Raw genomic sequence first — 23,607 nt, 5'->3', positions numbered from 1 at the left:
TAACTTCACAAAACCCTGTAATCATTTCATTTACAGTTTCCACCCAGACAACAACACACCTGTCCTGACTGTGACGCTCTGAGATGGAGAAGTACTTAAAGTTCATTAGTGTTTGAATTCCAGACATCCTGGCAGGAGGAATTTCCTACGTGTTCCCTCCTTTTTTTTCCATTTAGGTGACATTGTAGTACTCAGACAGCTTTATAACAGAACTACAGGTTCTTACAGGAATAGCTTTAACATCTGCCAACAGTGTTGTAAAGCAGTTACATATGGTATGTTCACATGTAGACGTGTGGTTTAAAAAGCTCTTGTACTTTTCTCCACATGAAGAGGTGATGTTTAATTTGGAAAACCACCAACATATTTAATAAAAAAGGTTTTGGCTCTAGGTCGACTCCACTGACAGACTGAACCCGACAACACTCGACCGTTTTAAGCCGTCATCAGCACTTCAGATAAATCATTAAGCTTGTTTCATCTATAAGAGGGGTGTTGGCAAATATCAGCTCAAGCTGGAGCTGGTTCAAATGTTGCATAGAAGCAGCAGCCATATTGCAATGTTAGAAGGTATGACTGACGCCCAATCGGAGTGTCACCCCTGGTCAATCCTGGACCGCCTCAGATCAGAGACTGTTTCTGTTGCGAACGAACAAAAGACCGAATGTGAGTCGAACGATCCACATCTGCACCTTACAGGTGTGCATTTGCAAGAAGCAGCACTGCGTTGAAGTCCAAAGACCTTCAAGATTTGCAGGGTTGTACAGCGTGAATTCATGCAAGGTTCAGACTGGCAACGCCAAGTTCTGCAGCACCGTTTTGGAGCGTCTGAACGAGGATGAGGACATGAACGGCCACTAACAACTCGTTTTTACACACAAGTTTTTTGGCTGTACCAGCACAATCGTAGCTTCCCACCAATTGTACTTGCTAGATTTGACTCCTGTGACGACCTCCTGTTCCTCAAAATGAAACTGAAGCTGAAGGATCGCCATTTTGAGACAGTGGAGGGGATCCAGCGCCAACAGAACTGGACCTCCAGGGAGGGTTTCTAACGTGGTAGAAGCTCTGGGAGTGATATATCGCTGCACAGGATGACTACGTCCAAAGAGTAGGCATCCAAATTTGAATCAGGTATGCTTTTGCTTGTTGCAGGCGCAGTCTCTGAACTTATTGATTGTACCTTGCAGAAGTGGTGGTAACCAGAACTTTTACTGGGTAAAGGCAGCTCAACTCCAGTATAATGTTTGTGTTAACACCCTGTCTATCAAACCTATCCTACAACAAATGAACAAATTCAAAATGTGTGTGTGGGTATTGAGGTTAATATGAATATGTCCATATTAAGAACTTACAGTCTGACTCAGCTGTGATGTTTTTATTAGTTTTTCTCAAACACAAACGGCTGAAGTAAGACACACACTGAGCAGCAGCAGTTACAGCCTTATTTAGCCATGGCATTCACACATGCTCCAGTTCTCAGTCAACTTTACAGCAAAAGGGTGAGTCAGTGTGTGTGTGTGTGTGTGTGTGGTTTATCAGTTGGTCTACTAAATCACTGGCTTCATTCATACTTCCTGTCTCTAATGAACTGCCTCTGTCTCTACAGTGCACGATACAGAAACTGAGAGGAAAGGTCGATGGGGAAATCTTTCCACAAGAAGCATGTATGATTTGCAATAAAACTGAGGACGATTAACCTAAAACTACAACACCAGACATGTGCACCTTAAACTAAACTGTCCGCAGGTCAGGTCGGTAGATAAGAAACACAAATCTGAATCAGCTCAAACGATCAAAACTTGAATGAGTGCCTGGCAGACCATTCACGTAACAAGGTGTGAGCCTGAAAGAGGTTCAACAGCCTCCTTATCCCAGCTGAGATCACTCCAATTTTCTCTTCCCTATACTCCCTCCTTCTCTCCCTCGCGACTCTTATCAAGTCTGGCTCTACTCCAAGACAAAAACCACCATGACTTCATCCTCGCTGTGTTATAAACAGTGCTGACATGGGTGAGTGCCAACCTCATCACATCATCACCAGCTCGGATAAGATGGAAACGCTGCGTTGACCAAACAACTGAGAAAGAAAAGAGGAAGAGGCAAAAAAAGTCACTAAGAAATGAAACTCAGGTTAATCAATCAAATCAGACCGACGCAGATGCAGAACGCATCACTGTTGCTATGGTTACGCCTGGCATCCACATTACTCCAGATGTTTTGAACCAACTAAAATGAAGACTTTTCGGAAACGATGCTCGTTCCGTTTTAGTTTGAAATCTCCAGGGTTGTCGATGATCCAGACGCCCACATTCATTTCCTGATTCGGTCTTGGGTCATCACTCATGACATATTCTTCTCGGATTCGTCACGTTACGATCATGTGACCCATTTCATCCTTAACTACCAGAGGTGAATGACACCTAGATAATGAATTATAAGCGTCAACTGACCTTGGTGTCTTTGCTAGCAGCTGGTAAATTTCATTTGTAATATTTTCCTCAATTAAGGTCCAGTCCAGTTGCAGTTAATGTTAATGCAGTTATTTGCGCAGTCACAGTGACCTTAACCTTTGACCTTTGACCACCAAAATCCAATCACTTCATCCATGAGTCCTAGTGAATGGTTTTGCCAAATTTAAAGAAATTCCCTCGAGGCGTTACTGAAATAACGCCTTGAACAAGAATGAGATGGACGACCCGAAAACAACATCTCCACAGCCGAGGCATGAAAACCCCAGCTAGATTACTGATTACTATTACTTTAAGTAGCATGTACACAGAGTAAAACGCCAACATTCAAAGTTTGAATAATAGCTCAAATACCACAGTTTAGTCTTAAAATCATGAATCTGAACTGATCAACTGATCACAGGAAGCTCGTCTTGTCTAACTGCGACCCTTCGTCACATGTTCTCACCTCAGCGTGGACGACAGTAGACCTGAAGAGGACGTCAAAGTATCCAGAAAATACTTCAAAACATCCACTGTTATTGACAATAAATTAAATCCAGTGCATGAGCTACAAAGCAGCTCCTAAGATGATGAAGATTTCTGCAGCGTGACCGCAGCAACACCTCAGACATACCTGATAACTTCCTTTAGAAAAATGACTAAATGGTTTTGCACATTGTACAGAATGAACTGAGCTTTGATTGTAAAGATACATCATTTAGAGTAAAAAGGAAAGATGTTTTACTTACAGTTTGCAGGGTTTCTGTGTGTTTGTGTGTATTTGTGTCAGTCCGTCCTCATGCTGCAGTTAAACCATTGATCATAACGACACACTGACTGAAGTCTGTCAGTCACACTCAGACTGAAAAAAAACTGTTTCTCAACTCATCTGGCTTCCTGTTATTGACTCTGCGGTTACCGGATTGTTTTACTGTTTTACTCCGCGGGGGTCCACTATAAAGATGCTTTGAGGGTTAAGACTTGGTTTTGGGGTTAGAACTGGGTTTAGGTTTGGGGTTTGGAGAGTGGGGGAATTTATAGTGTAAATGAGGGTCCTTATAATAGCATGTGTGTGTCTGTGTGTGTGTGAGTGTTAAAGTTGTGCACCTGACTGGAAATACAGGATGTGGTTTCCTGAACACTCGTCTCACTCTGTTTCTGTCTTTCACTCATGCTCTGCAGAGTGAATGGATCGTCCACTTCTTTGGTGTCTTCAGTCCCAAACATCTGGGACTCTAGGGAAGGTGTATGAGGGTTGTTCTGTTCACAGTTTGTCATTTTGTTCCCATTTAAAGCAGCAGAATTATCTATTATCAGCTCCTGTTTGCAGTGAACTCAACAATGTACAGTCACCTATCACTGTGTTACTGTGACACTGAAGAAAACTTAAAAACATTAACATTCTGAATGGAGTTCTGCTCTCAGTGATTTCTATGTGGAGGGTTTTTGAAAAAATATGAGAGATAATAATTCCTGTGGTAAGTGAAAGTCACACTGAATGATTTGAGTTTATTTGCCTCCTCTTCAACTATGCAGCGCCCCCTGGAGGACGTTTCTATCTTTCACTCGCCCCTGTATCCAAACAGAGAACATTAGGGGACCCAAGATTGTTCCAAGAGGAACTCCATTTTGTTTTTTGTCTATAATCCTGGTTTTACCTCCACTGTCCTTCAAACACGACGCCGCCTGCTCATTTTCATGTCCCAGCGTTATAAAATCTGAACCTTTAACTCTCTGTCTCTGTGTTACGTAACAGTTATTAGGACTTTAACTTAACTCGGAGGCTGAAATCCACCTTAAATACTATGGTAGTTTTTAAAGGTTAAGAGCTGTGAGTGTCATTTTTAAGGTGGAATTCCCCTTTAAATACATGCTGTGGAACTATATGGTGGAGTGGATTCCAGTGTGTGTGATTACAGTAATAAGAGAGCAGCTCCTCGCTGTCATTATGTGTTCGACTGTGATGGAACGTGTTGGAGAAGTTTCCTAGAAAAGAGGCGCTTTACAACAAACTGCTGCACATGGACAAATAGACAGGATTCCTTCAGAGAGAGACCTTTTTATTAAAGAGAAAGATCCTTTTTGTTTAAGCAGAAACAGACGTTTTATCACTACCAGACTCCACTGACAAACAGAGGAATTTTACAGAGCAGAACACAGGAGTTGTTGCCTTGATCTGTTAGTTTGTTTATGTCTTGTGGAATTTTCAGTGATGGAAGAAGTATTCAGATACTTCACATAAGGAAAAGTATCACACAATAACACAAACACTCTAACAGATCAAGACAGCAGCTCCTGTGTTCTGCTTGGTAAAATCCCTGTTTTTGTCAATGGAGTCTGGTATTGACATCCAGTGATGTTTCTGGTTAAAGAAAAAGGATCTTTCTCTTAAATAAAAAGCTCTGTCTCTGCAGTAATAAAGTTCATACTGTTGTCAGACACGTAGAATAACTATTTGTATGTACTGTCCACTGAATAACAGTGCAGCAGCCGCTCTTGCTCAATTCTTCCAAATCTTTGTTCCTATCAATCATTTACACCCAAAAACACGAGAAAATAATTTAAAAAATACCACAATTATCCTTCAACCTTTGGGGAATATTTTCAGTTTTCCCAGAAATAATTACATATTCAGATTATTAGCAGAGTTATTTAAACTATCAGACGCAGTAACGCAGCATGTTGTTGTTGGCCAGGTGATATCACGGCATTTTATCCCGAACATTCACAGATTCACAAAGTCTAATAATCAAACCCAGAGCTACTACTCCTACAGATAAGAGACAGGGGAGGTGAAACCCTGCAGCGCATGTTTAAACAGGAGGGGATGTAACTTTAAACCACAGGTTTAAATAGTGGGAATGTAACTTTAGGCTCAGAGTCAACATCACAGCTCGACCTCCTGCAGGACAAACTCAAACAAACTGTGTTTAAAAGAAGAAACTGTTATTGAATATTTCATTAAAACTTTTTACAGCTTTTTACATTTTTAAGCAAAATAATGAAGAAAATGATCATATCTGCCAAATATTGATTAGTTTTTCCTGAAATATCTGATCTGGAAATACCGATTTTATACGTAGCGCTGAAAGTTTGATTTTAAAAAATTATTTATTCATTTATTTCCTTCTATTTATTTATTTTTTACACGCACGAGTCTTGGTTAGAGTTGGGATAAAAACATAAATACATTTTTTTAGAGAAAAATAATGTCAGCTTTTTATTTTTTTAAGCAAAATAATGAAGAAAATGAACATTTTCCTACAGTTTTTACTCATAGCACTTAACACTAGATTTAAAAACAATATTCATTATTTCATTTATTTATTTTGTACGTGCACATGAAAAATGTTGTAATGTTCCTTTAATATAACACCAAAGTGACCTGTTGACGGAGACAGAGACAGGAAGTGAGTCTCCTCACAACATCGTTTACAGTACAGACGACTGACGTGACCTTTGACCCCTTCGCAGCACACACACGTCCTCACAGCTTCCCCGTGTTTACATTCATTCCTCCCGTCATTAAGTGAACTCCCTTAAACAATCTGCTGATTTTACGCCGTTTGTCTGAGCTTCATGTTCCTCCTCATCGTTTCCCAAATCAAACACAACTTTTCAGTTTGATTTCCTTCCACATGTGATCACTTTAATTAGATGGATGTTTGATTTTCTGACATTTAACATGTGAAAACACAGATTTAAAGTGATTTTCTGTGAGGAAACACAGGATTTAAAGGCGTCTTTTCAAAATCAAATTTAGATTTATACTGAAGAAAAACGTTTATACACTTTTTCAGCCAAATGTTTTTTAATAAAATCTAAAAATCTGTCTGTTTTGTGGTTTTGTTTTCAGTTTGTTATCAAGATCACAAGTGGAGCTAAAATATTCCTTATTCCTTATCCCCCTCCTCCACTCCTTCCTCACCCTTTTCTCCCTCCCTCCTCTTCCTGGTGCACTCCTCCCTCTCTCCTCCTCCTCTCTGTTTCTATTCTATCGTTCATCTTGTCGTTTCTCTGCAGCCTTATCTGGGCGTTCTCTCTATTTTCTGCTTCGTTCTTTTCTATGCTTATAATCAACAGATCTGCTGTGGCATTTTATTGTGTGTGTGTGTGTGTGTGTGTGTGTTCAGTACTACATTTAATCACCACAAAACATACAACTTCCTGCAGTGCTCTGGTGTGTGTCTGTGTGTGTGTGTGTGTTTTACATGAATGCAGCAATCAGCGGTGCGTTCACTGACTGAGTGTTGTGTTTCAGACTGTGCAGAAATGTAACCGTGCCCTGGTGTGTGTGTGTGTGTGTGTGTGTGTGTGTGTGTGTGTGTGTGTGTGTGTGTGTTGTGAATGCTAACTATGGAAGCCAATATAACAGCAGGGCGACCAAACAGCCTGGTGGCTGTGTGTAATTACACATCATTACTGAGCCTCTTGGTGTGTGTGTGTGTGTGTGTGTGTGTGTGTGTGTGTGTGTGTGTGTGTGTGTGTGTTATCGTTGTGTATAATAACGGTCCATTCTCTGGTTTCGGTGACAGGAAGTCACAGCTCAGAGAAAGTTGAGCCGAGACTCAAAACACTGAAACTAAATCTGGAGAAAACGACTTCGAGCTTCACGGGAAAAAAATCACAACACAACTAACAGACTCACAATTTACACACAACTGGCTGCACTGACTAATATGTTCAGATCACAGCTCGACCTCCTGCAGCAGAAACTACTTCAAAATAAAGAGATTAAATATTAAACCTGTCAAACGTCAGACTGAAGTAGCTGCTGAATAAAACTTCATTAAAAATCTGAATTTAATTCAAAATCAATGATCAGGACGTTAAAGCTTCACCTCATCATTTACACACGATATTTATTTATTTTCTGTATTTCCCATTAGTAGATGCAACAGTCCAAACGAAATGCTGTATATATAAAAGTAATGTTAATAATTAAAGAAAAATAAAGTCAATTCTTTATATTTTTATGCTGAATCCTGAAGAAAATGAACATATCCACCAAATGTTTATTAGTTTTTCTGCAATTTCCAATCAGAAAATACAGTGCTAACTAAATACAGTGGCACAGAGGCTCCACTGCCACCTAGTGCTGTGGAGGTGTAACTGCAGAGCGACGTGGTCTGATTAAACCAAAAACAGTGACGTATGATACAAGAAATCCATTTCATAACAGATCAATGAGTTTGAAGGTTGATTATTCATCGAACCGCTGACTTTCTGATTGGTGAGCGACCTGCTCCACCTCCTGAGCCACAGCCTCCTACAGAGACCAACTAATGTGAATCAAACCCAAACACTACAAACTAAATTCCATCATCAATAATCAATAATCATCATCCACCTGAAGTCCAGTATTCTCTTTCTTTTAGCTCTGTTTTTGGTCTCCACCACCTCCTGGGTTAAATAGAGTCCTGCAGGACTGATGATAAAACCAGGAAGTCAGTTAGCATGTTAGCATGTTAGCTCTTCCTGTTGTCAGTGTGTTTCTGGTTAAATGTCTGAAATAAGGTCTGTGGTTTTAACACAAGCTCAAGACATTTTCAGGTTTGATTCTCCGACATAAAATGGGTCAGTAAATCCCCCACTCCTGATGTTTGAAGCTTTTACGTGTCTTAAAAAAGGCGGTTGCTAACGAGTGTCTAAATGAGACTACAGAGGTTGTCGGGGACGTTAACATGAAAACCCATCTACTCTGCCTGTGTCTGTCTGATGTGACCCCGCCCACACCTGCTCTCTCTTACCTGTGGTACTGGGCGATCGCTGGCTGCCACGTCGTGACCCCTCAGGCATGGTGTGATGATGTCACAGGAAGTAGAAACCTGTGGGAAAAACAGTGAGAGATGGTTAGCTTCCACACTAACTCATCCCAGTGCAGCTTTGTTCTCCGTCCTCTTTCTTCTTCTTCTTTTTATCAAAACATGTCACAACATAAAAGCACAGCAGTCGCACAGAGAGACTTAACACACACAGAGACAGGAAGTAAAACTCTTTCTGCACGTCTCTGTCGAACAGAAGAAGAAGAAAAGGAGACAAAGAGAAGAAGAAACAGTCCGTGCTAAAGAATTCTGTCTTTTCTTGTGTGAAAGGAGTGAGAACATATGTAATGTTTGGCTGGAAGACAAGAATGTGGTCTCTTCTTTTAACTGCTGTGAGTGTGTGTGTGTGTGTGTGTGTGTGTGTGTGTGTGTGTGTGTGTGTGTCCACTGCAGGATAACGGCCTCCTACAAAGTCATTGATACAGTAAAACAGGTTGACCCAATTAGTCCATTGTACGAACACCAGTGTTTCTGCAGCTGTCTGGGCCCGAAACACTGAGAGATGTGGGTCAGATGGGGGGAGGAGGAGGGGGGGGGGGGGGGGGGGGTCGGATCGGTTGGTGTCAGTAATATAAGCCAGATGCAGGTGTGCAGGTTGCAGGTTTAAATCCCTGTGCTGTGTATGGAAACACCTGCAGATTAGCGATCGTTTGCTGCTGAGGGTTTAAAGACCTCAGTGAGTCAATGTGTGAGAAAATGATGTAGGAACTGGACTTTATATAAATATGGTTAAATATACAGCACAGTGTAGAGTAATAGATAATGAGAAAGAAATACTTTAATATTTAAATGACTCAAAACACCAAATCTCGGCTTGTAAAACCGATAAAATCACATATTATATTATTTTTATTTAACTTTAAGCCTTAAGTGTAAATTCAGCCTCCATCAGGGAAACTGTGAATTCAAACTTTTCATGACTCGAAATGAGGAAGTAGCTCTGAAAATAAAGTCATATTTCAGTTTCCAAACTCACCGTTTCTCAAAACATTTTCATTATAAGAAGAGAGTTAAACAGTATCTCTGAGGATAAAACACACCTGTGTCATGTTTCTGTTGATTTGTTGATTAAACATCCATCACTCATCCAGTTCATCAGCTGTACCCCCCTCCCCACCCCACCCCCCAAAATCCTTAACAAATTGCTAACTAGTTCATTTTTCTGTATCCAAACATTCCGCGATTTCTCTCTTTATATTTTAGCGAAAACACGGCGGAAGTTCCCTGAATTTGAAGAATCCGCTTCCCGGTCCGTATCCTCGCGAGATCGCGCGTGATTCACATTCGGGGCTAGACACTCGCGTCATCTGCATTTCGCCCCGCGCAATTGGTGGATTCGATTGTCCGTCAACTGCTGTGAGAAACTAGCCAATAAGCGCTAAGGACCCGCTCATCACCTTGGAAACACAAGAGTAAACACCGGAAGTAGCTTCAAACAATGGAGGGAATGTTTACAGCGGTTTTGGGAAGAGTTTAAGAATCTTTGTTTGTTACGATGAAGAGGAATACTACGGATCCAAGAGAAGATAAGTACTTATTTTATAACACAGTATTTTTGAGCTAAATGTTAGCATTCTGGCTAAATGCTGAGTCTGTGCACTATACATAAAATAAAATGTGATTTTTTTATTTTTTATTTTTTACAGAAATGATTCTCAGCTGCTCAGGACCCAGTGAACTACATGCAGCAGACACACATTTAAACTGTAAACGGTGTTTTTATATGTTAATACGTGTAATAAATATCTGGTAAAAACAGTTATAATGCTCATTTTTCATTTGCACCCATGAAGTATGAAGTCCCGTTTATTTTACGTCCCTCTGACATTTAGTGAAAGTAGAGTAACACACAGAAACACCTCTGCCATAAAATAAAGAAAAACAATCAAACCCACAGAACCAGAGAGAGAGAAAACCCTGGCTCTGAGAGAACAGGACCGAGGTGGATCAGGTCCAATGATGTGGTTAACCAACCAACTCTGAGGTTAAACACACACACACACATACACATAGGTCCTTTAAATGTCCATCGGTGTTTAAATCTCGCTGCAGTATGTGTGTGTGTGTGTGTGTTTAATTAGTGAACCTCATCATCACCTGCCCAGGTATTTCCAGGTGCTTCCGCTTCCAAACGCACCTCATTTCTCACACATGGACCCCAGTGACCGACGATGGCGGCGGACCAACACTCTCACTTACATCACAAAACTACATGCACATGTGTGTGTGTTGTTGATGCCATATCTCGTTGCCACGGCAACAGGACAGGCTCCAGACAACATGTTGGCTGCCTTATAACGGTCACACCTCCGTCAGCCTCCAGAGAACTTGACAGTAAAGGTTAGAGCTCACAGTTCAGGTGACTCCTGTTCCTGAATCTAAAACTTATTTAAGAACCATTACTTCAGTAAAATCTGGTTTAACCTGGACAACATCTGACCACCTTCGACTCTGGTGGGACTCGAACCCACAACCTTTGAATCACTTCCTCAGTGTTTAAGCTAGAAGTCCAACGCGCTATCCATTGCGCCACAGAGCCGCACACCTGCTTTCTCTGGAGCTGTTCAACCAACCAAGGCCTTGAACTACAGGACAACAGTGTCAGTGAACGCCACATTTAGCAGTTTCACACAGACTGTTTGATCTCCAGCCCAGTGACAGTCAGCATCAGACTGTGTGTTTCTGTCAGCTGTCAGTATGAGATTCATTTATTAATCATCAGTTTGGCTTCATTAGCATTGAGGCTCAGCGGAGGCTACATCCACACTGATACGTTTTTACAGACGACAGTTTTACAGTCAACTGGTCGACTGTCCACTGAGACGATGCTGCTTCCAAGAATACAACACAGGACAAAAGACCAGAGTAAAATAGAACACAATAGAATAAAGGGTTGTTTTTACAACCTACATTTACTCTCTGTGTAATTGTAATGTTTATTTTTGGACAGCTGTGATTTTAAAGGAGAGTTCTGGTTTGTTGGAACATGGGTCTTTAGTCCAGACTGAAACATCTCAACAACTCTTGCATGTGCACAAACAGGAAGTAGATTGTCGACTCCACAGCTGTGAGCAAACACACCGAGGTCAGCAATGCATGTGACTCGTCATCCATGTTGGATTTTGGATTCTTAAGTGTCTTTTGCGTCACTTGTGACATGAAACAAAAACACAACGTCGAGTCCAGAGTGATGGTAGCTACATCGTTACTACAGCAACACATGCAGATAAGGTTGGTGATGTCTGGATGGAAATACAGTCTGATCAAATGTCCTCTTTCAGTCTCATGTTATCATGCTATAAGTTTCGACTCTGGTGGGACTCGAACCCACAACCTTTGAATCACTTCCTTAGTGTTTAGCTAGAAGTCCAACGCGCTATCCGTTGCGCCACAGAGCCTCACAGGGACATTCGCTACACTTCTTGAAAACCCTGCACATTTGGAAATGGTTTGAAACGTGACACCAGTCTGATCTCGGAGGCTTTGGTCACTTGAATCAGGTTTCAAAATGTCTTTTGAGTCACTCACAACATGAGACAAAACAACAACGTTAAATCCAGAGTGGCAGTAGCTACATAGCAGATCGGATTACTTGCAAACACAAGGTCCTGTTTCAGCTGCATTATATTTGTCTTACCAGCTATAAGGTTCGACTCTGGTGGGACTCGAACCCACAACCTTTGAATTACTTCTCCTGTGTTTAACTAGAAGTCCAACGCGCTATCCATTGTGCCACAGAGCCACACAGAAAAGAAAACAGAAGACTAAGAATCAAGAGTCCTGGTTAGCTTCAGGTTCAGGCAACACTGAGGGCTAAACCTTTTTCCCAGTGATGTCATATAAACACAAACCCTCGACAGAAACAGGAAAAATGTAAACACACACACATATATACACACTGATAATAAGCTGCTGTTTCCCAGGCTGTGTTTTCTGGCTCTGGATGTTTCAGGACTCTGCACATCCACAGGCTCATTAAGGCCTGAGAGTATGACTAATAATTCTGATTATTTCGTGAGGTTTCGTCATCACGTCGTCTCTAATTGCTCCCATCAATCTCTATTTTCCTTCTGTTTTACTTTTCTGACTCGCGGGTTTCGAACCCAAACACAATAAATAACGGAGGAGGAGGAGGCGAGAGTGATGTGTCCGGTCCCTTCAGCAGACTGAATCAATTATTAGCTGCATTAATTTGATTTGGATTTGTTCATCTCTGTTTTATTTTGAAAGGGAACGTTTCAGTTTAGTTAATGAGTTACAGTTATTAACCTGACGCACCATGAATTAATTCAGTTTAACAGTTCTCCATCTTTGAAAGCTGATTGGAGCAGCGGGAGCTTCCGGACTTAGCTTAGCACTGAGGAAGTGATTCAAAGGTTGTGGGTTCAGTTCCCACCAGAATCAAATCTTATAGCTGCTTAGACAAAGAACGCAGGTGAAAACATCAAGTAGTTGTGTCAAAGTACAGAGTGTAGGGACTGACTGAATTACTTGAGGATGGCGGCCATTTTGTGTCCCTATTTGAAAGATGCAAGAGTCGTCGAGCTGGTCTGGAACTCGTGACATTAAGGTCGTAGCCTGAACTGGAGTCTTAGTCTTCTGGGGGTTTGTTCACGTGAGGCTCTGTGGCACAATGGATAGCGCGTTGGACTTCTAGTTAAACACAGGAGAAGTGATTCAAAGGTTGTGGGTTCGAGTCCCACCAGAGTCGAAACTTATAGCTGCGAGGACGCGGTAACGCAGGTGAAACCTTTGAGGCTTTGTTCAGACTTGGAAGTGATCCGATCTGATTTGTGTGACCAGACATAACAAACCTATTTGCTTGGATTACTGTAGTAACGACGTAGCTACCATCAACGTGGACCTGACGTTCTGCTTTGACTCAAAAGACACTTTAAAAACCGATTGGAGCAGCGAGAGCCTTCGACCTGAGACACACCTGTAGAGATCGGATTGGTACCACATTTCAGACCACCTCCAAATGTGGTCCAGATCAGATCTGCTGTCCAGACTATCTGGATCTGCCAGAAACAGATTTGACTGTGAAGTGAAGAGAGGAAGTTTGATTTTCAAAATAATTGCACCAAAACAAAAAAAGCTCCTCCATGAATACCTAAAATGTTCACATAGGGAAACATGAGACGTTGAGTTTGGTCAGAACAGGTGGATGTGAGGCTCTGTGGCGCAATGGATAGCGCGTTGGACTTCTAGCTAAGCATTAAGAAAGTGATTCAAAGGTTGTGGGTTCGAGTCCCACCAGAGTCGAGCTTTATACTCGAAGAAATTAAAGTTAAAACCGGATCGGCTGCACATCTTTATATTAACACAATTAAAAAAAGAAAAGTTCACAATCAACTCTTTCTGTCACACACACAGAGTCATGGCCATTCATTAACACAGTCACAGGAGTGGATACACACCACATGAGACCACAACTAACACTCACACTCAGTGGTCAAGGCTAAACAAACACAGTGACAGAGAGTGTAAACTTCCAGTAGTGCTGTTAAACAGAAGATACACACAGACGCCTCTTGTGTGTGTCTGTGTTTGTGTGTGGTTTCTCTTTCACTTTAGTTCAGTTTCATGTAACCTGGGCCTTAAATCCACTAAATATCTCTACCAGACTCCATTGACAAAAACAGGATTAACAGGAGCTGCTGAATACCACTGTAGAGTGTGTTACTGTGTGACTTCAGTGGTGGAAGAAGTAATCAGATACTTACTGAAGTAAAAGTACCACAGTAACACAGACACTACCATGGAGCAGTGTATCAGCAGTCTCCTGTTTTTGTCTATGGAGTCTGGTAGAGATATATAGAGATGTTTCAGGTTAAACTAAAGGATCCTCCTTTTTATTAAAAAGCTCTGTCTCTGTAGGAATCCTATCCATCCGTCAGACACAGAATAACAATCTGAGCTGGTCTGTGGTGGATCCTGAGAACTGGATCCCTTCCTTCCTCTTTCTCTCTCGAACCATTGAAGTGTTATTTGCGTGTCTGTGTGTGTGTTACTGCCCAGTCTGACTTCATTAACACATTCATCATCACACTATGTAGGCCAGTACGCCATGTGTGGTCTCACTGTGTGTCTCTAAACACAAACATACAATAGCTCTACACTGTTGTCCTGCTGTTTCCATTGTGTTCACAGCGTCCACACACACACACACACACACACACACACACACACACACACACACACACGTTTGGTCCAGTTTGAACCCAGAGGTCCATGTTTTTATTGTTGCTACCATGACAACATTTCAACCTCAGCGTCCTCATACAACGTCCTAAACTTAAACCTGTTGTCATCGTTAGCTGGTGTTAGCATAAGCACAGTGCACTCAGCAGTGCAAAAACAAGATGGCGGCGCGAAAGCGTTCTACGGCCGAGACCAAGATAAAAGTGGAAAAGGTGCAAAACCTCGTCACATTTTATGGTTGAAACTTATTTATTTATGCTTAATAATGTCTGTAGTGTGATATGGCAGAAACATTTTAGCGATAGCAACAAGCTAGGACGGAAGTCGTTTGAGGACATTGGGACTTTATTGTGGGTAAAAGTATGGAAACATAAGTTGGGAAGTTTTGGGAAGAAACCAACAGTTTACATCTGGATAGTATTAATTTACATTTATTTTCTTATTCTTGTGTGATTTGTTTATTTCCTACAGGAGGTTAAATCTATGTGACGTCTAAGTTTTATCTCTTGAATCAAAGTCTGAGAGCTCTCTGTCATCTCTGCTGCAGGAAACATTAGCATTGTGGGTAATAAAAATGCTACAGATTTTGATTTTGTCTGAGAAGTCGTTTAATAGTCGACCAACAACAAGATAGATTAATTTGATTATAATCTGACTGAAGAACATGTTTGTCTTATGTGACAGATAATTTAAAGGTTTTCATAAATAAAAACTGACTGAAAACATCTTCCTCCACAGTAGAAATCCTTGGGTTGTTGAGTTGTATCAGTTTTTATTTTAACATGATTTATATGAACAAACCAAATCTTTGGTTTGTGTTTGTAATAAATCAGATTTGATGTACAGTTGTGCTGGAACAGGATGAAGAGATCTGGAGTAACGCTCTGAGAACACCAGATACAATCGCAGCTTATGTAACGGAGGAAGAATGATGTTGTGAAACTTCTCCAGAGGGAAACATGAAGTCTGAGTCAGCGCAGTCAGAGAGACGCTGACCTCTGACCTCCTGTCTGTTAGTGCACGGCTAAATCTGGACGACTCTCATCTGCTGTTTTTGTTTTCAGCTGGTACTGAACTTTATTCCTGTTCTGTTTGAGTTGAGGAAACAGCACAAAACATCTGTTACAAGGACATTTTTTTAATTACAAAAGTTGGTCTGTTAACAAGGTGTCATCACTAAAAAGAAGATGCATTTTGTTTTTGCTGTTAGCCACCAGGAAATCAGCATGTTTTTCACCGCTTTATGCTAACAGGAAGTGACACAATAAACACACTGCAACAAGCAAAAACAAATAGTTTTTGTTTTTGTTTGTTTTCTGGAGACGTTTCATGAATTTGTTTATTCGTTTTTTGCAGCTGTGAGAGGCTACAGCTGCGCTAACATCTCTGCTAATGTAGTTTAGCATGTTAGCATGTTAGCATTTGCTGATTAAGGCTACGTCCCACACTAATACAGTTATGTCTGGAATCCACAGTACTCTGGAAGTTTTCAAACCCTTAAAACGGAGACTTTTTGAAACACTGCTGGGCCCGTTTTAGTTTTAAAAGTCTGTGTTTGTGGTTTTAGTCTGGATGACAAGAACTTTTGAGAAACGAAGACGCAGACGCCCACGTTCACTTATATCTGCACTTTCAGGCATGTTCATATGGATGGAGATTATTAGATTATTTAGATACAGAGGTGAAGCGTTCATTTGGACGGAGATCGTTTTCATTTTAAAACATTACAACATCATTAGCTCTACAGATATTTGTTGATAAACCAAAGTGTTGCATATGTTAAAATGTGACCTGATGGTGGTGATAGATGTAAAGTGAGAGGCTAAAAATAAGAACCACGTCCTAATAGACCAGAATTGTCCTTTAAAACAATCGACTAAATAACAGCTGCATGAATAAAAACATTAGAGCGTAAATGTAGGTTGTAAAAACAACCCTTTATTCTATTGTGTTCTATTTTATTCTGGTCTTTTGTCCTGTGTTGTATTCTTGGAAGCAGCATCGTCTCAGTGGACAGTTGAACCATCGAGGTGAGGCGGTAAAACTGTCGTCAGCTGCAGAAAAGATCATAAAACTACACAACCTCAGTGTGTGTGTGTGTGTGTGTGTGTGTGTGTGTGTGTGTGGAAACTCTGTGTGTATTTATACCTTTTGTGTGACTAATAACACACACTGAGCACAGTGAGGTGTGTGTTTCTGAAATAAGTGGAAAGAAATTACAGACGATGAATTTTTATGGGACGACTGGAGAGAAAAGGAGCAGTGATTCATGATGGGGATGTACAGACACATACACACACACACACCTGAGAGTCCAACCTCACACACCTGGTTTAAACCACAAACACAAAGAACACATTAGAACATTGTCTCTTCTGCTGAGTTCAGATCTCAACAATGAAGCTGGTGATGAAACCAAAGCTGCTGACGACTAAATCATTTACATATCCACACTGTACATTTAAATACTTTATAACGTAACAGTGCAGAGTGAAGCCTGATTGGAACTGATTCAAAGGTCCTGTTCAAGCTCCATTGTCTTTGTCTTATCAGCTATAAGTTTCGACTCTGGTGGGACTCGAACCCACAACCTTTGAATCACTTCCTTAGTGTTTAGCTAGAAGTCCAACGCGCTATCCGTTGCGCCACAGAGCCTCACAAAGAGGCTGCATGCACTTGTTGAAAGTACACCTACCTGCACATTTGGAGGTTGTTTGAAAAGTGATACCAATCTGATCTCAGAGGCTCAAATCAGATTTCAAAATGTCTTTTGAGTCACTCGCAACGTGAGACAAAACGACAACGTTAAATCCAGAGTGGCAGTAGCTACTGGACACAGAAATCCAAACAGATCACTTGCAAACACCAGTCTGAGCCTCAAACGTCCCGTTTCAGCTGCGTTATATTCGTCTCATCAGCTATAAGTTTCGACTCTGGTGGGACTCGAACCCACAACCTTTGAATCACTTCCTCAGTGCTTAGCTAGAAGTCCAACGCGCTATCCATTGCGCCACAGAGCCTCACAAATCACAACATGAGTGTCCTGATTAGACTCCAGTTCAGGCTACGAGCTGTAACGTCCCTGGTTCGAGTCCTGGCACCATTTCCTTTCGCTCATCTCGTCTTTCATATAAGGACTTAAAATGGCCGCCATCTTCAATTAATTCAGTCAGTTCTTACACTCTGTACTTTACGTGTTATTTATAAAATAATAAAACTTAAATAAGTAAAGGAACCTCTGTGTGTGTGTGTCTGAACATAAACATGTGTGTTGTGTATGTTGTTTATGTTGTTTGCTGTGTTGCTCTGAGGTCGGAGGCACTGCGGTATACATCTGTCGCCTGAACCACACACACACACACACACACTGCTGTACGTCACAGTACAGCCTCTGTGTAACCACAACCGAGGATAAATTGTCGGACTAATTATTATAAACGACAAACACTGGTCACTGAGGAAACGATCCTCCCACATCCCATAATTACCCTTGATATTAAATGTGCCTCCAAATACTCAAGATGGTTTGGGGGGGGATTTCTGTTTGCCTGTGAAATCAATGGCTCCTTGTGTTTTGTAGGGAGGATTACCCATGATCCTCTTCTCCTTCTGGAGCAGGAAGTGAAAACACACCAAACGTTCAGAATTCTTGATATTTTTAAAGTTTCCTGGCTGGATATCAGAGGTGGACGCTGGTTTTTAATGACTTCTGAGTCATTACAGTCCCTGTGACTAAAAGTCTATTCCAGTGGATGTGCTTAACTTTGGTGAAACTTGAACCAAAAAGCTTCAGATTTCTGCAGGAGAAAGCTTCAGAAGACCTTTTAACTTTCTCTTCCTGCTGCATATGAACTCTGACTCTGGTGGGACTCGAACCCACAACCTTTGAATCACTTTCCTATGTTAATCTAGAAGTCCAACGCGCTATCCATTGCGCCACAGAGCCACTTCAATAAACAGTAGATGCTAAACTGTAGGATTTATCACTTTCCAAACACGCCTTCAAAACAAAAGCATGGTTGTATCACATGGGAAAACGTCAGGGTGAAGAGAGAGCGACTTATTTTAGAAGGAACAGTTTGATCTGACGGTTTAAAGTCCAAAAGCCAGAGAGACACATGTAAAGATAACGACCATGAAGCTTCAGCTTTGTGTTCAGTTTACAGGAAGAAGAACAAGAAACAAGGAAAGAGAGAAGAGGAAGAAACCGGACAAGAGGTCTGTTTTAAAGTTAAAGTAGAGTTTGTTTGGACTGATGGAGAAGAGGAGGAAGCTTCAGCGTCTCAAAGTCAACAAAGACCATGTTGAAAATCCTGCTTCATGTTTATTATTCTGACAAACTTTCTCTGAGTCCTCCAGCCCTCCATCATCCCTCCACCATCCCTCCCATCCATCCCTCTCAGTCTCAGTTTTAACTCTCTGAGTTTCATTGACTCTAACTCCAGCTTTGATTGGTTCTTTATCGTGCAGCTCTGCTTCTGATTGGTCTCCACAACCCAAATATTTATAAAAATTTACTTCCCCTGGGTTTTCTGTTTTATGTGCAGTGTAAACTTCAAGTTATTTTTGTACATCTGTGGTTTTTTTTTTAACAAAGTAAAAGTATTTTATTTATTTTAGTACGAGCAGAGACAAACGTCCTGCGAAATCAGGTTTATTTTGACACTCAGCTGGACACTCAACAGGACTCAAACCCTCAACCTCTGAACCACGTCTTCAGCGCTTCATTTAAAGGGCTGATACACCATCCACTGTGGCACAGAAAACCTACTGGATTTTCATCAGGACGGTTTCACTCATTCAACTAACAACTAAAACAAAAGAACTAAAAAGACTTAAATGAAGATTTAACATGTGAGCGAATCAGAGAGGGAACTACTGTCATCAACACATCACGTGACTCGATGAAAACAAGCTGACTGGTCGATACTGTAACACCTACATAAACAGACGTGACACTACAACTCCCAGAAATCACCTGGCAGCCGAGAGGAATCCTTAGAGGAAGAAACAGTGAGGACTGAGGGAAGTAAAGGTGACACACACCTGGAACCAACACTAAACCAGCGAGCAGCCGCCTCTGTCCTCTAAAGAAAGCTTTGTCACCTCGCTATGATGTCATCAGAGATACAAGATGGCCGCCACAGTGGGCGGAGCCAGAAAAATCTGTTTTTTTAAACCGTGACGAGTGTTATTAGAAAGATCAATGTTCAGAAGGACTCAGCCTGCCAACACACACACACACACACACACACACACACACACAATTATAATTCCATTAATGTTTTTCTTAGCCAGTAATCGAAGGACCTCGTTTGTTGGCTGACACCCAGAGATGCAACGAGCTGCAGCCTTCACACACACACACACACACACACACACACACACACACACACACAACCTTCGGTTAAGTGGTGTGTGTGTGTGTGTGTGTGTGTGTGTGTGATCAGTCACTGTGTGTCTGGGTATCAGCCAATGACAACAGATTTTCACTCATGTTTACGAAGCAGCGAAGTGTCCCACACTCAGACAGCTCTGAACTTTCCTGAGTGTAATTTTCCCAGCCTTTACAGAGGCACCTGAATGCACCACCATCACCTCCACCTCAGTGTGAAGTTTAACTTAAAGAAACTCTGTCTCATCTCCTATAAAACAGAGATGCGTTCAGGTGACTCTGTCTGCAGCGGTGATGCCTTCACTGACACCCTGTCTACTGTGATGCCTTCACTGACACCCTGTTTACCTGCAGCCCACACAAACAACCTGATCACACTGTTTTAATCTCACCTGTCAAAAAATGTAGATCTCCTGTTGAATTTTTCAAAATAAAAGCTCAAATTAAAGGATGATTCTGTTGTTTTTCTATTTTTTCTACTTGTCACTGAAGCTGACAGCGTGAGTCCGTCTCTCGACACTTTCTGACGCTCAGTCACTTTTTTAATCAAACAAACAGGAGGAAACTGCTGATTTGTCGGGGACTATTTTCAGCGGCGGATTAATCCACATTTGGTGTTTTTGCCTTTGAGGGAGCAGGACGGTGTGTGTGTGTTCCAGGCCCAGAGGAATCAGATACATCAGGCTGTAGATACAGACTTAATCCAGATCCAGATCCAGATCCAGGAGCAGCTGACGTTCCACATTTTTTTGTTGCGTTTGTTTTTAGAAGAAGTCTTTGAAAGACGAGACCGGACGAGGGGAGGGAGGGATAGGAGGGGGGGTCAGATTCATGTCATGTCCCCCATTTTATCCTGAAAATAAAAATATATGACGTCCCCCCAGACTCCAGTCCAGGTGACTTCAGTGGAGTTTTAAGTTGGAAAAGACGAGCTGCTGCCCCCTACAGGCTGCAATGCTCACCACAGTTTCTGAACGTGACTTCGCAGTGAACAAGCTGCTGATTTAACGGTTTTATCTTCACAGAGAAAACTCGCTCACATTAACAAGGTTTAACCTCTGAGGAGCATCAGAGGGTTCACAGGTCTGAGGTGAGGGTCAGGAGGTCACCTGGATCACCTGGAGGTCACTTCCTCTCAGGCGGAGACTCAGGGGAGGTACACGTAGTGCGTGTGCGCGTGAGACAGCGCGAGGACTCTACAGACTTGCGCAAAAATGTGAAACACACACACACACACACACACACACGCACAGTAAAGAGTCATTTACATGTTTCCAGGAGGAGTGCGCGCGCACGAGCACACGCAGCCTCTAAAACTGGACACGCGCACAAAGTCTGTAAAAACCATGAGAGAAACACGAGAGAGAAGCTTTGACTTAATCAATACTCTGATCGATGCCAGGGCTTTTATTTTGAAAGTTCTCTTTTCTTTTTCAGGTGGATATTGATCACTGATCGGCTGATTTCTCTGTTTCTATGTTGTTCCTGTCGTTTCTCTCTGACCTCTGCCACATCTGCTGCATCTCTAACATCTGGCTCGTGCACACGCAGAGTTAAAAACAGAGTAAATCAAGGAAGAAAAGTGAGATACCTCGGTGCCGGTGGAGAGAGGAGACATGTAAGGTCTCAGCTCCTGCCTTCCTCCGTCTCTGTCGGTCTCCGGTCGGGTTCCTGCTCTTGAACCGGCCGCTCCGGACGCATTGGATCCAAAAACACTCGAACGACTTTTCCTCTCTCACCAACACGAGCTCCGACAGCTCTCAGTCCTCCGGTTCGTCCACTAACCGACTTGTTTTACGCACCAAAAAAAACAAAAAGCCAAAGAAAGTTAAAGAGAGAGAATCCATCCAACATCTGTCCGGAAAGATCTTCATGTGATCTCTGGATCCAGGAGAGAGACGTTCAGGAAACAGCGATAAAAAGTGTGAGCGGAGTGAATCTCCCGGTGAAGGATGAGAGTCGGTGGTTTTTGGGAGAGATGAGCTCCGGGCGGCGGAGACCCCGTCTGCTGCTGCTGCAGAGGGAGGGAGGGAGGGTGAGGGAGGTGGGAGAGAGGGAGGTCCAAAAACCATCAGAGAGAGAGAGAAGAAAGAGAGAGAGAGAGAGAGAGAGACTGAGACTCTTTCTAAGAAACTGAGCTGATGAAGCGCGTGGACTCCGCTCCACAGGTGACCTTAATTGAAGTTAATTAACGCTGTTCAGCTGATTGGTTACACCTGCAGGTATGACGTAAAACACTGACGTAAAACAGTTCATATCTGAATTAAATAAAGTTTTCAGTTTAAAAGTTTATTTTTCTTATTCTTACAGACTCTTATTTTGTAAACTCACACAGTTCACCTTTGACCTTTGACCTTGAGGCTGACACTTCCTGTCTTTGCAGACATGTTACTGTAGCTAATCAATATGATAAACAAGGTAACTGATCAATCATAGAAATGTGATGCGTTCACTGACTCCTGACTGTAAACTGCTGCAGGGTGATTCACACACACACAGGAAGTGAGAGACACAAACTAATGAGCAACAACAGACAGTAAACATTTACACCTACAGTTGTCGTGACGACCGTACACCTACAGTTGTCGTGACGACCGTAGGTGTAAATCACAGAGCAGCTCACCTTGTTAAAAAGAAAAATCACTTTCTTTAGTTCAGACGTCAGAGTGACGATCAGACACGACTGTGAATTAACTCTGTCTAACCAGGAAGTCAGTTAGCATGTTAGCATGTTAGCACTTCCTGTTGTTTTCAGAAGATCCAATGAAATTTAAGGATATTTAAGGACGTTTTGTGGAAGTTTCTGATGATTCAAAGAGACTCAAAGATATTTCAAGGAGTTCCAGATGATTTAAGATGAAAACCAATAATTCAAAACCCAGTGAAAAAAATCCCAGTGGCTTCTTGTGGAGGGAACCAGGCTGATGCTAACTTCAGACTACATCCTGCTGACACCTAACTCATCTCTGGCCACAAACACACACCGCCACGAGTGCAGGAACTTTAACATCATGCGAGTCATCTCCAAACAGTTTTACAGTTTAAAAGTGCACAGTCAGTCGGTGATCAGGCGACCAGATGATGCACATCTGTTTCACCATCACTGATTCAGCAGATCAGAACAAACTGTTGTTCTGTCGTCTGTAAAACAAGAAGCAGGAAGCAGCTTCTTCTTGCTGCTGTTCATGAAAATGTCTCCATTTAAATCTCATTCACTGTGATTCTGTTTCTCTGTCCTGCTTTAAAAACTGACCCGCAGCCTTTAAAACAACACACACACACACACACACACACACACCACACTTTCTTCCAGCTGATGACCTCTGACCTCTGACTTCCTCCCTGTGTGTTTACTCTTCTCTAACACACACACACACACTCAGGTCTGGAGGTTTGGGTGCGTCGTGCCGCCACGCTGCCGCTGGTTTCTCAGATAGCCTGTAATGAGACAGCAACCCAGAGCCAAGATGGCTGCCGCTGTGTCATTAGCAGTGGAAATGTGGTCGGTTATTAGAGATGGAATATCAATACGAGCTGCGGTGACTTCATGCGAGCACAGGAAGCAGCCGAGACGTGAAACCCAGAGACGACGGTTCGCTCTGAATTCACCAGGATCTTTAAAGATAAAGAGGAAAGACTCAGAGACTCGTGAAGCTGTTAAACCTGGTGGTTTTAGTGATTTAGAGGCTGCAGGTAAAGATGGAGATTCTCAGTCAGGAGCCTCCTGACG

The 23,607-nt window shown here is 42.1% G+C and overlaps 1 protein-coding gene and 8 non-coding genes across 12 annotated transcripts in view; 2 read left to right on the top strand and 7 right to left on the bottom strand.

The window, feature by feature from the left end:
• The window catches only part of plekhg2 (pleckstrin homology domain containing, family G (with RhoGef domain) member 2), a 70,175-nt gene extending 48,055 nt beyond the window's left edge, over nt 1-22,120 (bottom strand). Inside the window, exons 1-2 of one of the 4 annotated variants that reach the window (XM_018687137.2) lie at nt 21,469-22,120; nt 8,204-8,281 (exon numbers count right to left, since the gene is read on the bottom strand). In XM_018687137.2, coding sequence (XP_018542653.2) covers nt 8,204-8,252 — 49 coding nt within the window. In that variant the 5' untranslated portion in view covers nt 8,253-8,281; nt 21,469-22,120. Of the gene's footprint in view, nt 1-3,202; nt 3,466-8,203; nt 8,282-9,318; nt 9,447-21,468 lie in introns of those variants that run through there. The other 3 variants (XM_018687139.2, XM_018687138.2, XM_018687140.2) reach the window with 3 other exon arrangements.
• Nucleotides 10,725-10,817, bottom strand: trnar-ucu (transfer RNA arginine (anticodon UCU)). The gene is made up of 2 exons: nt 10,781-10,817; nt 10,725-10,760 (listed from the first exon to the last, which is right to left on the bottom strand). It is a non-coding gene; the product is annotated as a tRNA-Arg (tRNA).
• On the bottom strand, nt 11,585-11,676 carry trnar-ucu (transfer RNA arginine (anticodon UCU)). The gene is given in 2 exon segments: nt 11,585-11,620; nt 11,640-11,676. It is a non-coding gene; the product is annotated as a tRNA-Arg (tRNA).
• Nucleotides 11,929-12,020, bottom strand: trnar-ucu (transfer RNA arginine (anticodon UCU)). Its single transcript is given in 2 exon segments — nt 11,929-11,964; nt 11,984-12,020. It is a non-coding gene; the product is annotated as a tRNA-Arg (tRNA).
• Nucleotides 12,898-12,989, top strand: trnar-ucu (transfer RNA arginine (anticodon UCU)). Its single transcript is given in 2 exon segments — nt 12,898-12,934; nt 12,954-12,989. It is a non-coding gene; the product is annotated as a tRNA-Arg (tRNA).
• trnar-ucu (transfer RNA arginine (anticodon UCU)) lies at nt 13,452-13,543 on the top strand. The gene is given in 2 exon segments: nt 13,452-13,488; nt 13,508-13,543. It is a non-coding gene; the product is annotated as a tRNA-Arg (tRNA).
• Nucleotides 17,046-17,137, bottom strand: trnar-ucu (transfer RNA arginine (anticodon UCU)). The gene is given in 2 exon segments: nt 17,046-17,081; nt 17,101-17,137. It is a non-coding gene; the product is annotated as a tRNA-Arg (tRNA).
• Nucleotides 17,411-17,502, bottom strand: trnar-ucu (transfer RNA arginine (anticodon UCU)). The gene is given in 2 exon segments: nt 17,411-17,446; nt 17,466-17,502. It is a non-coding gene; the product is annotated as a tRNA-Arg (tRNA).
• Nucleotides 18,338-18,428, bottom strand: trnar-ucu (transfer RNA arginine (anticodon UCU)). The gene is given in 2 exon segments: nt 18,338-18,373; nt 18,392-18,428. It is a non-coding gene; the product is annotated as a tRNA-Arg (tRNA).
• Nucleotides 22,121-23,607: the final 1,487 nt, after the last annotated feature.

Source organism: Lates calcarifer, linkage group LG21, assembly GCF_001640805.2.
Source record: "Lates calcarifer isolate ASB-BC8 linkage group LG21, TLL_Latcal_v3, whole genome shotgun sequence".
In the NCBI taxonomy this organism is placed as follows: domain Eukaryota; kingdom Metazoa; phylum Chordata; class Actinopteri; family Centropomidae; genus Lates; species Lates calcarifer.
Note: the sequence above shows the minus strand (reverse complement) of the source record. Positions and strands in the feature narration are given on the sequence as shown.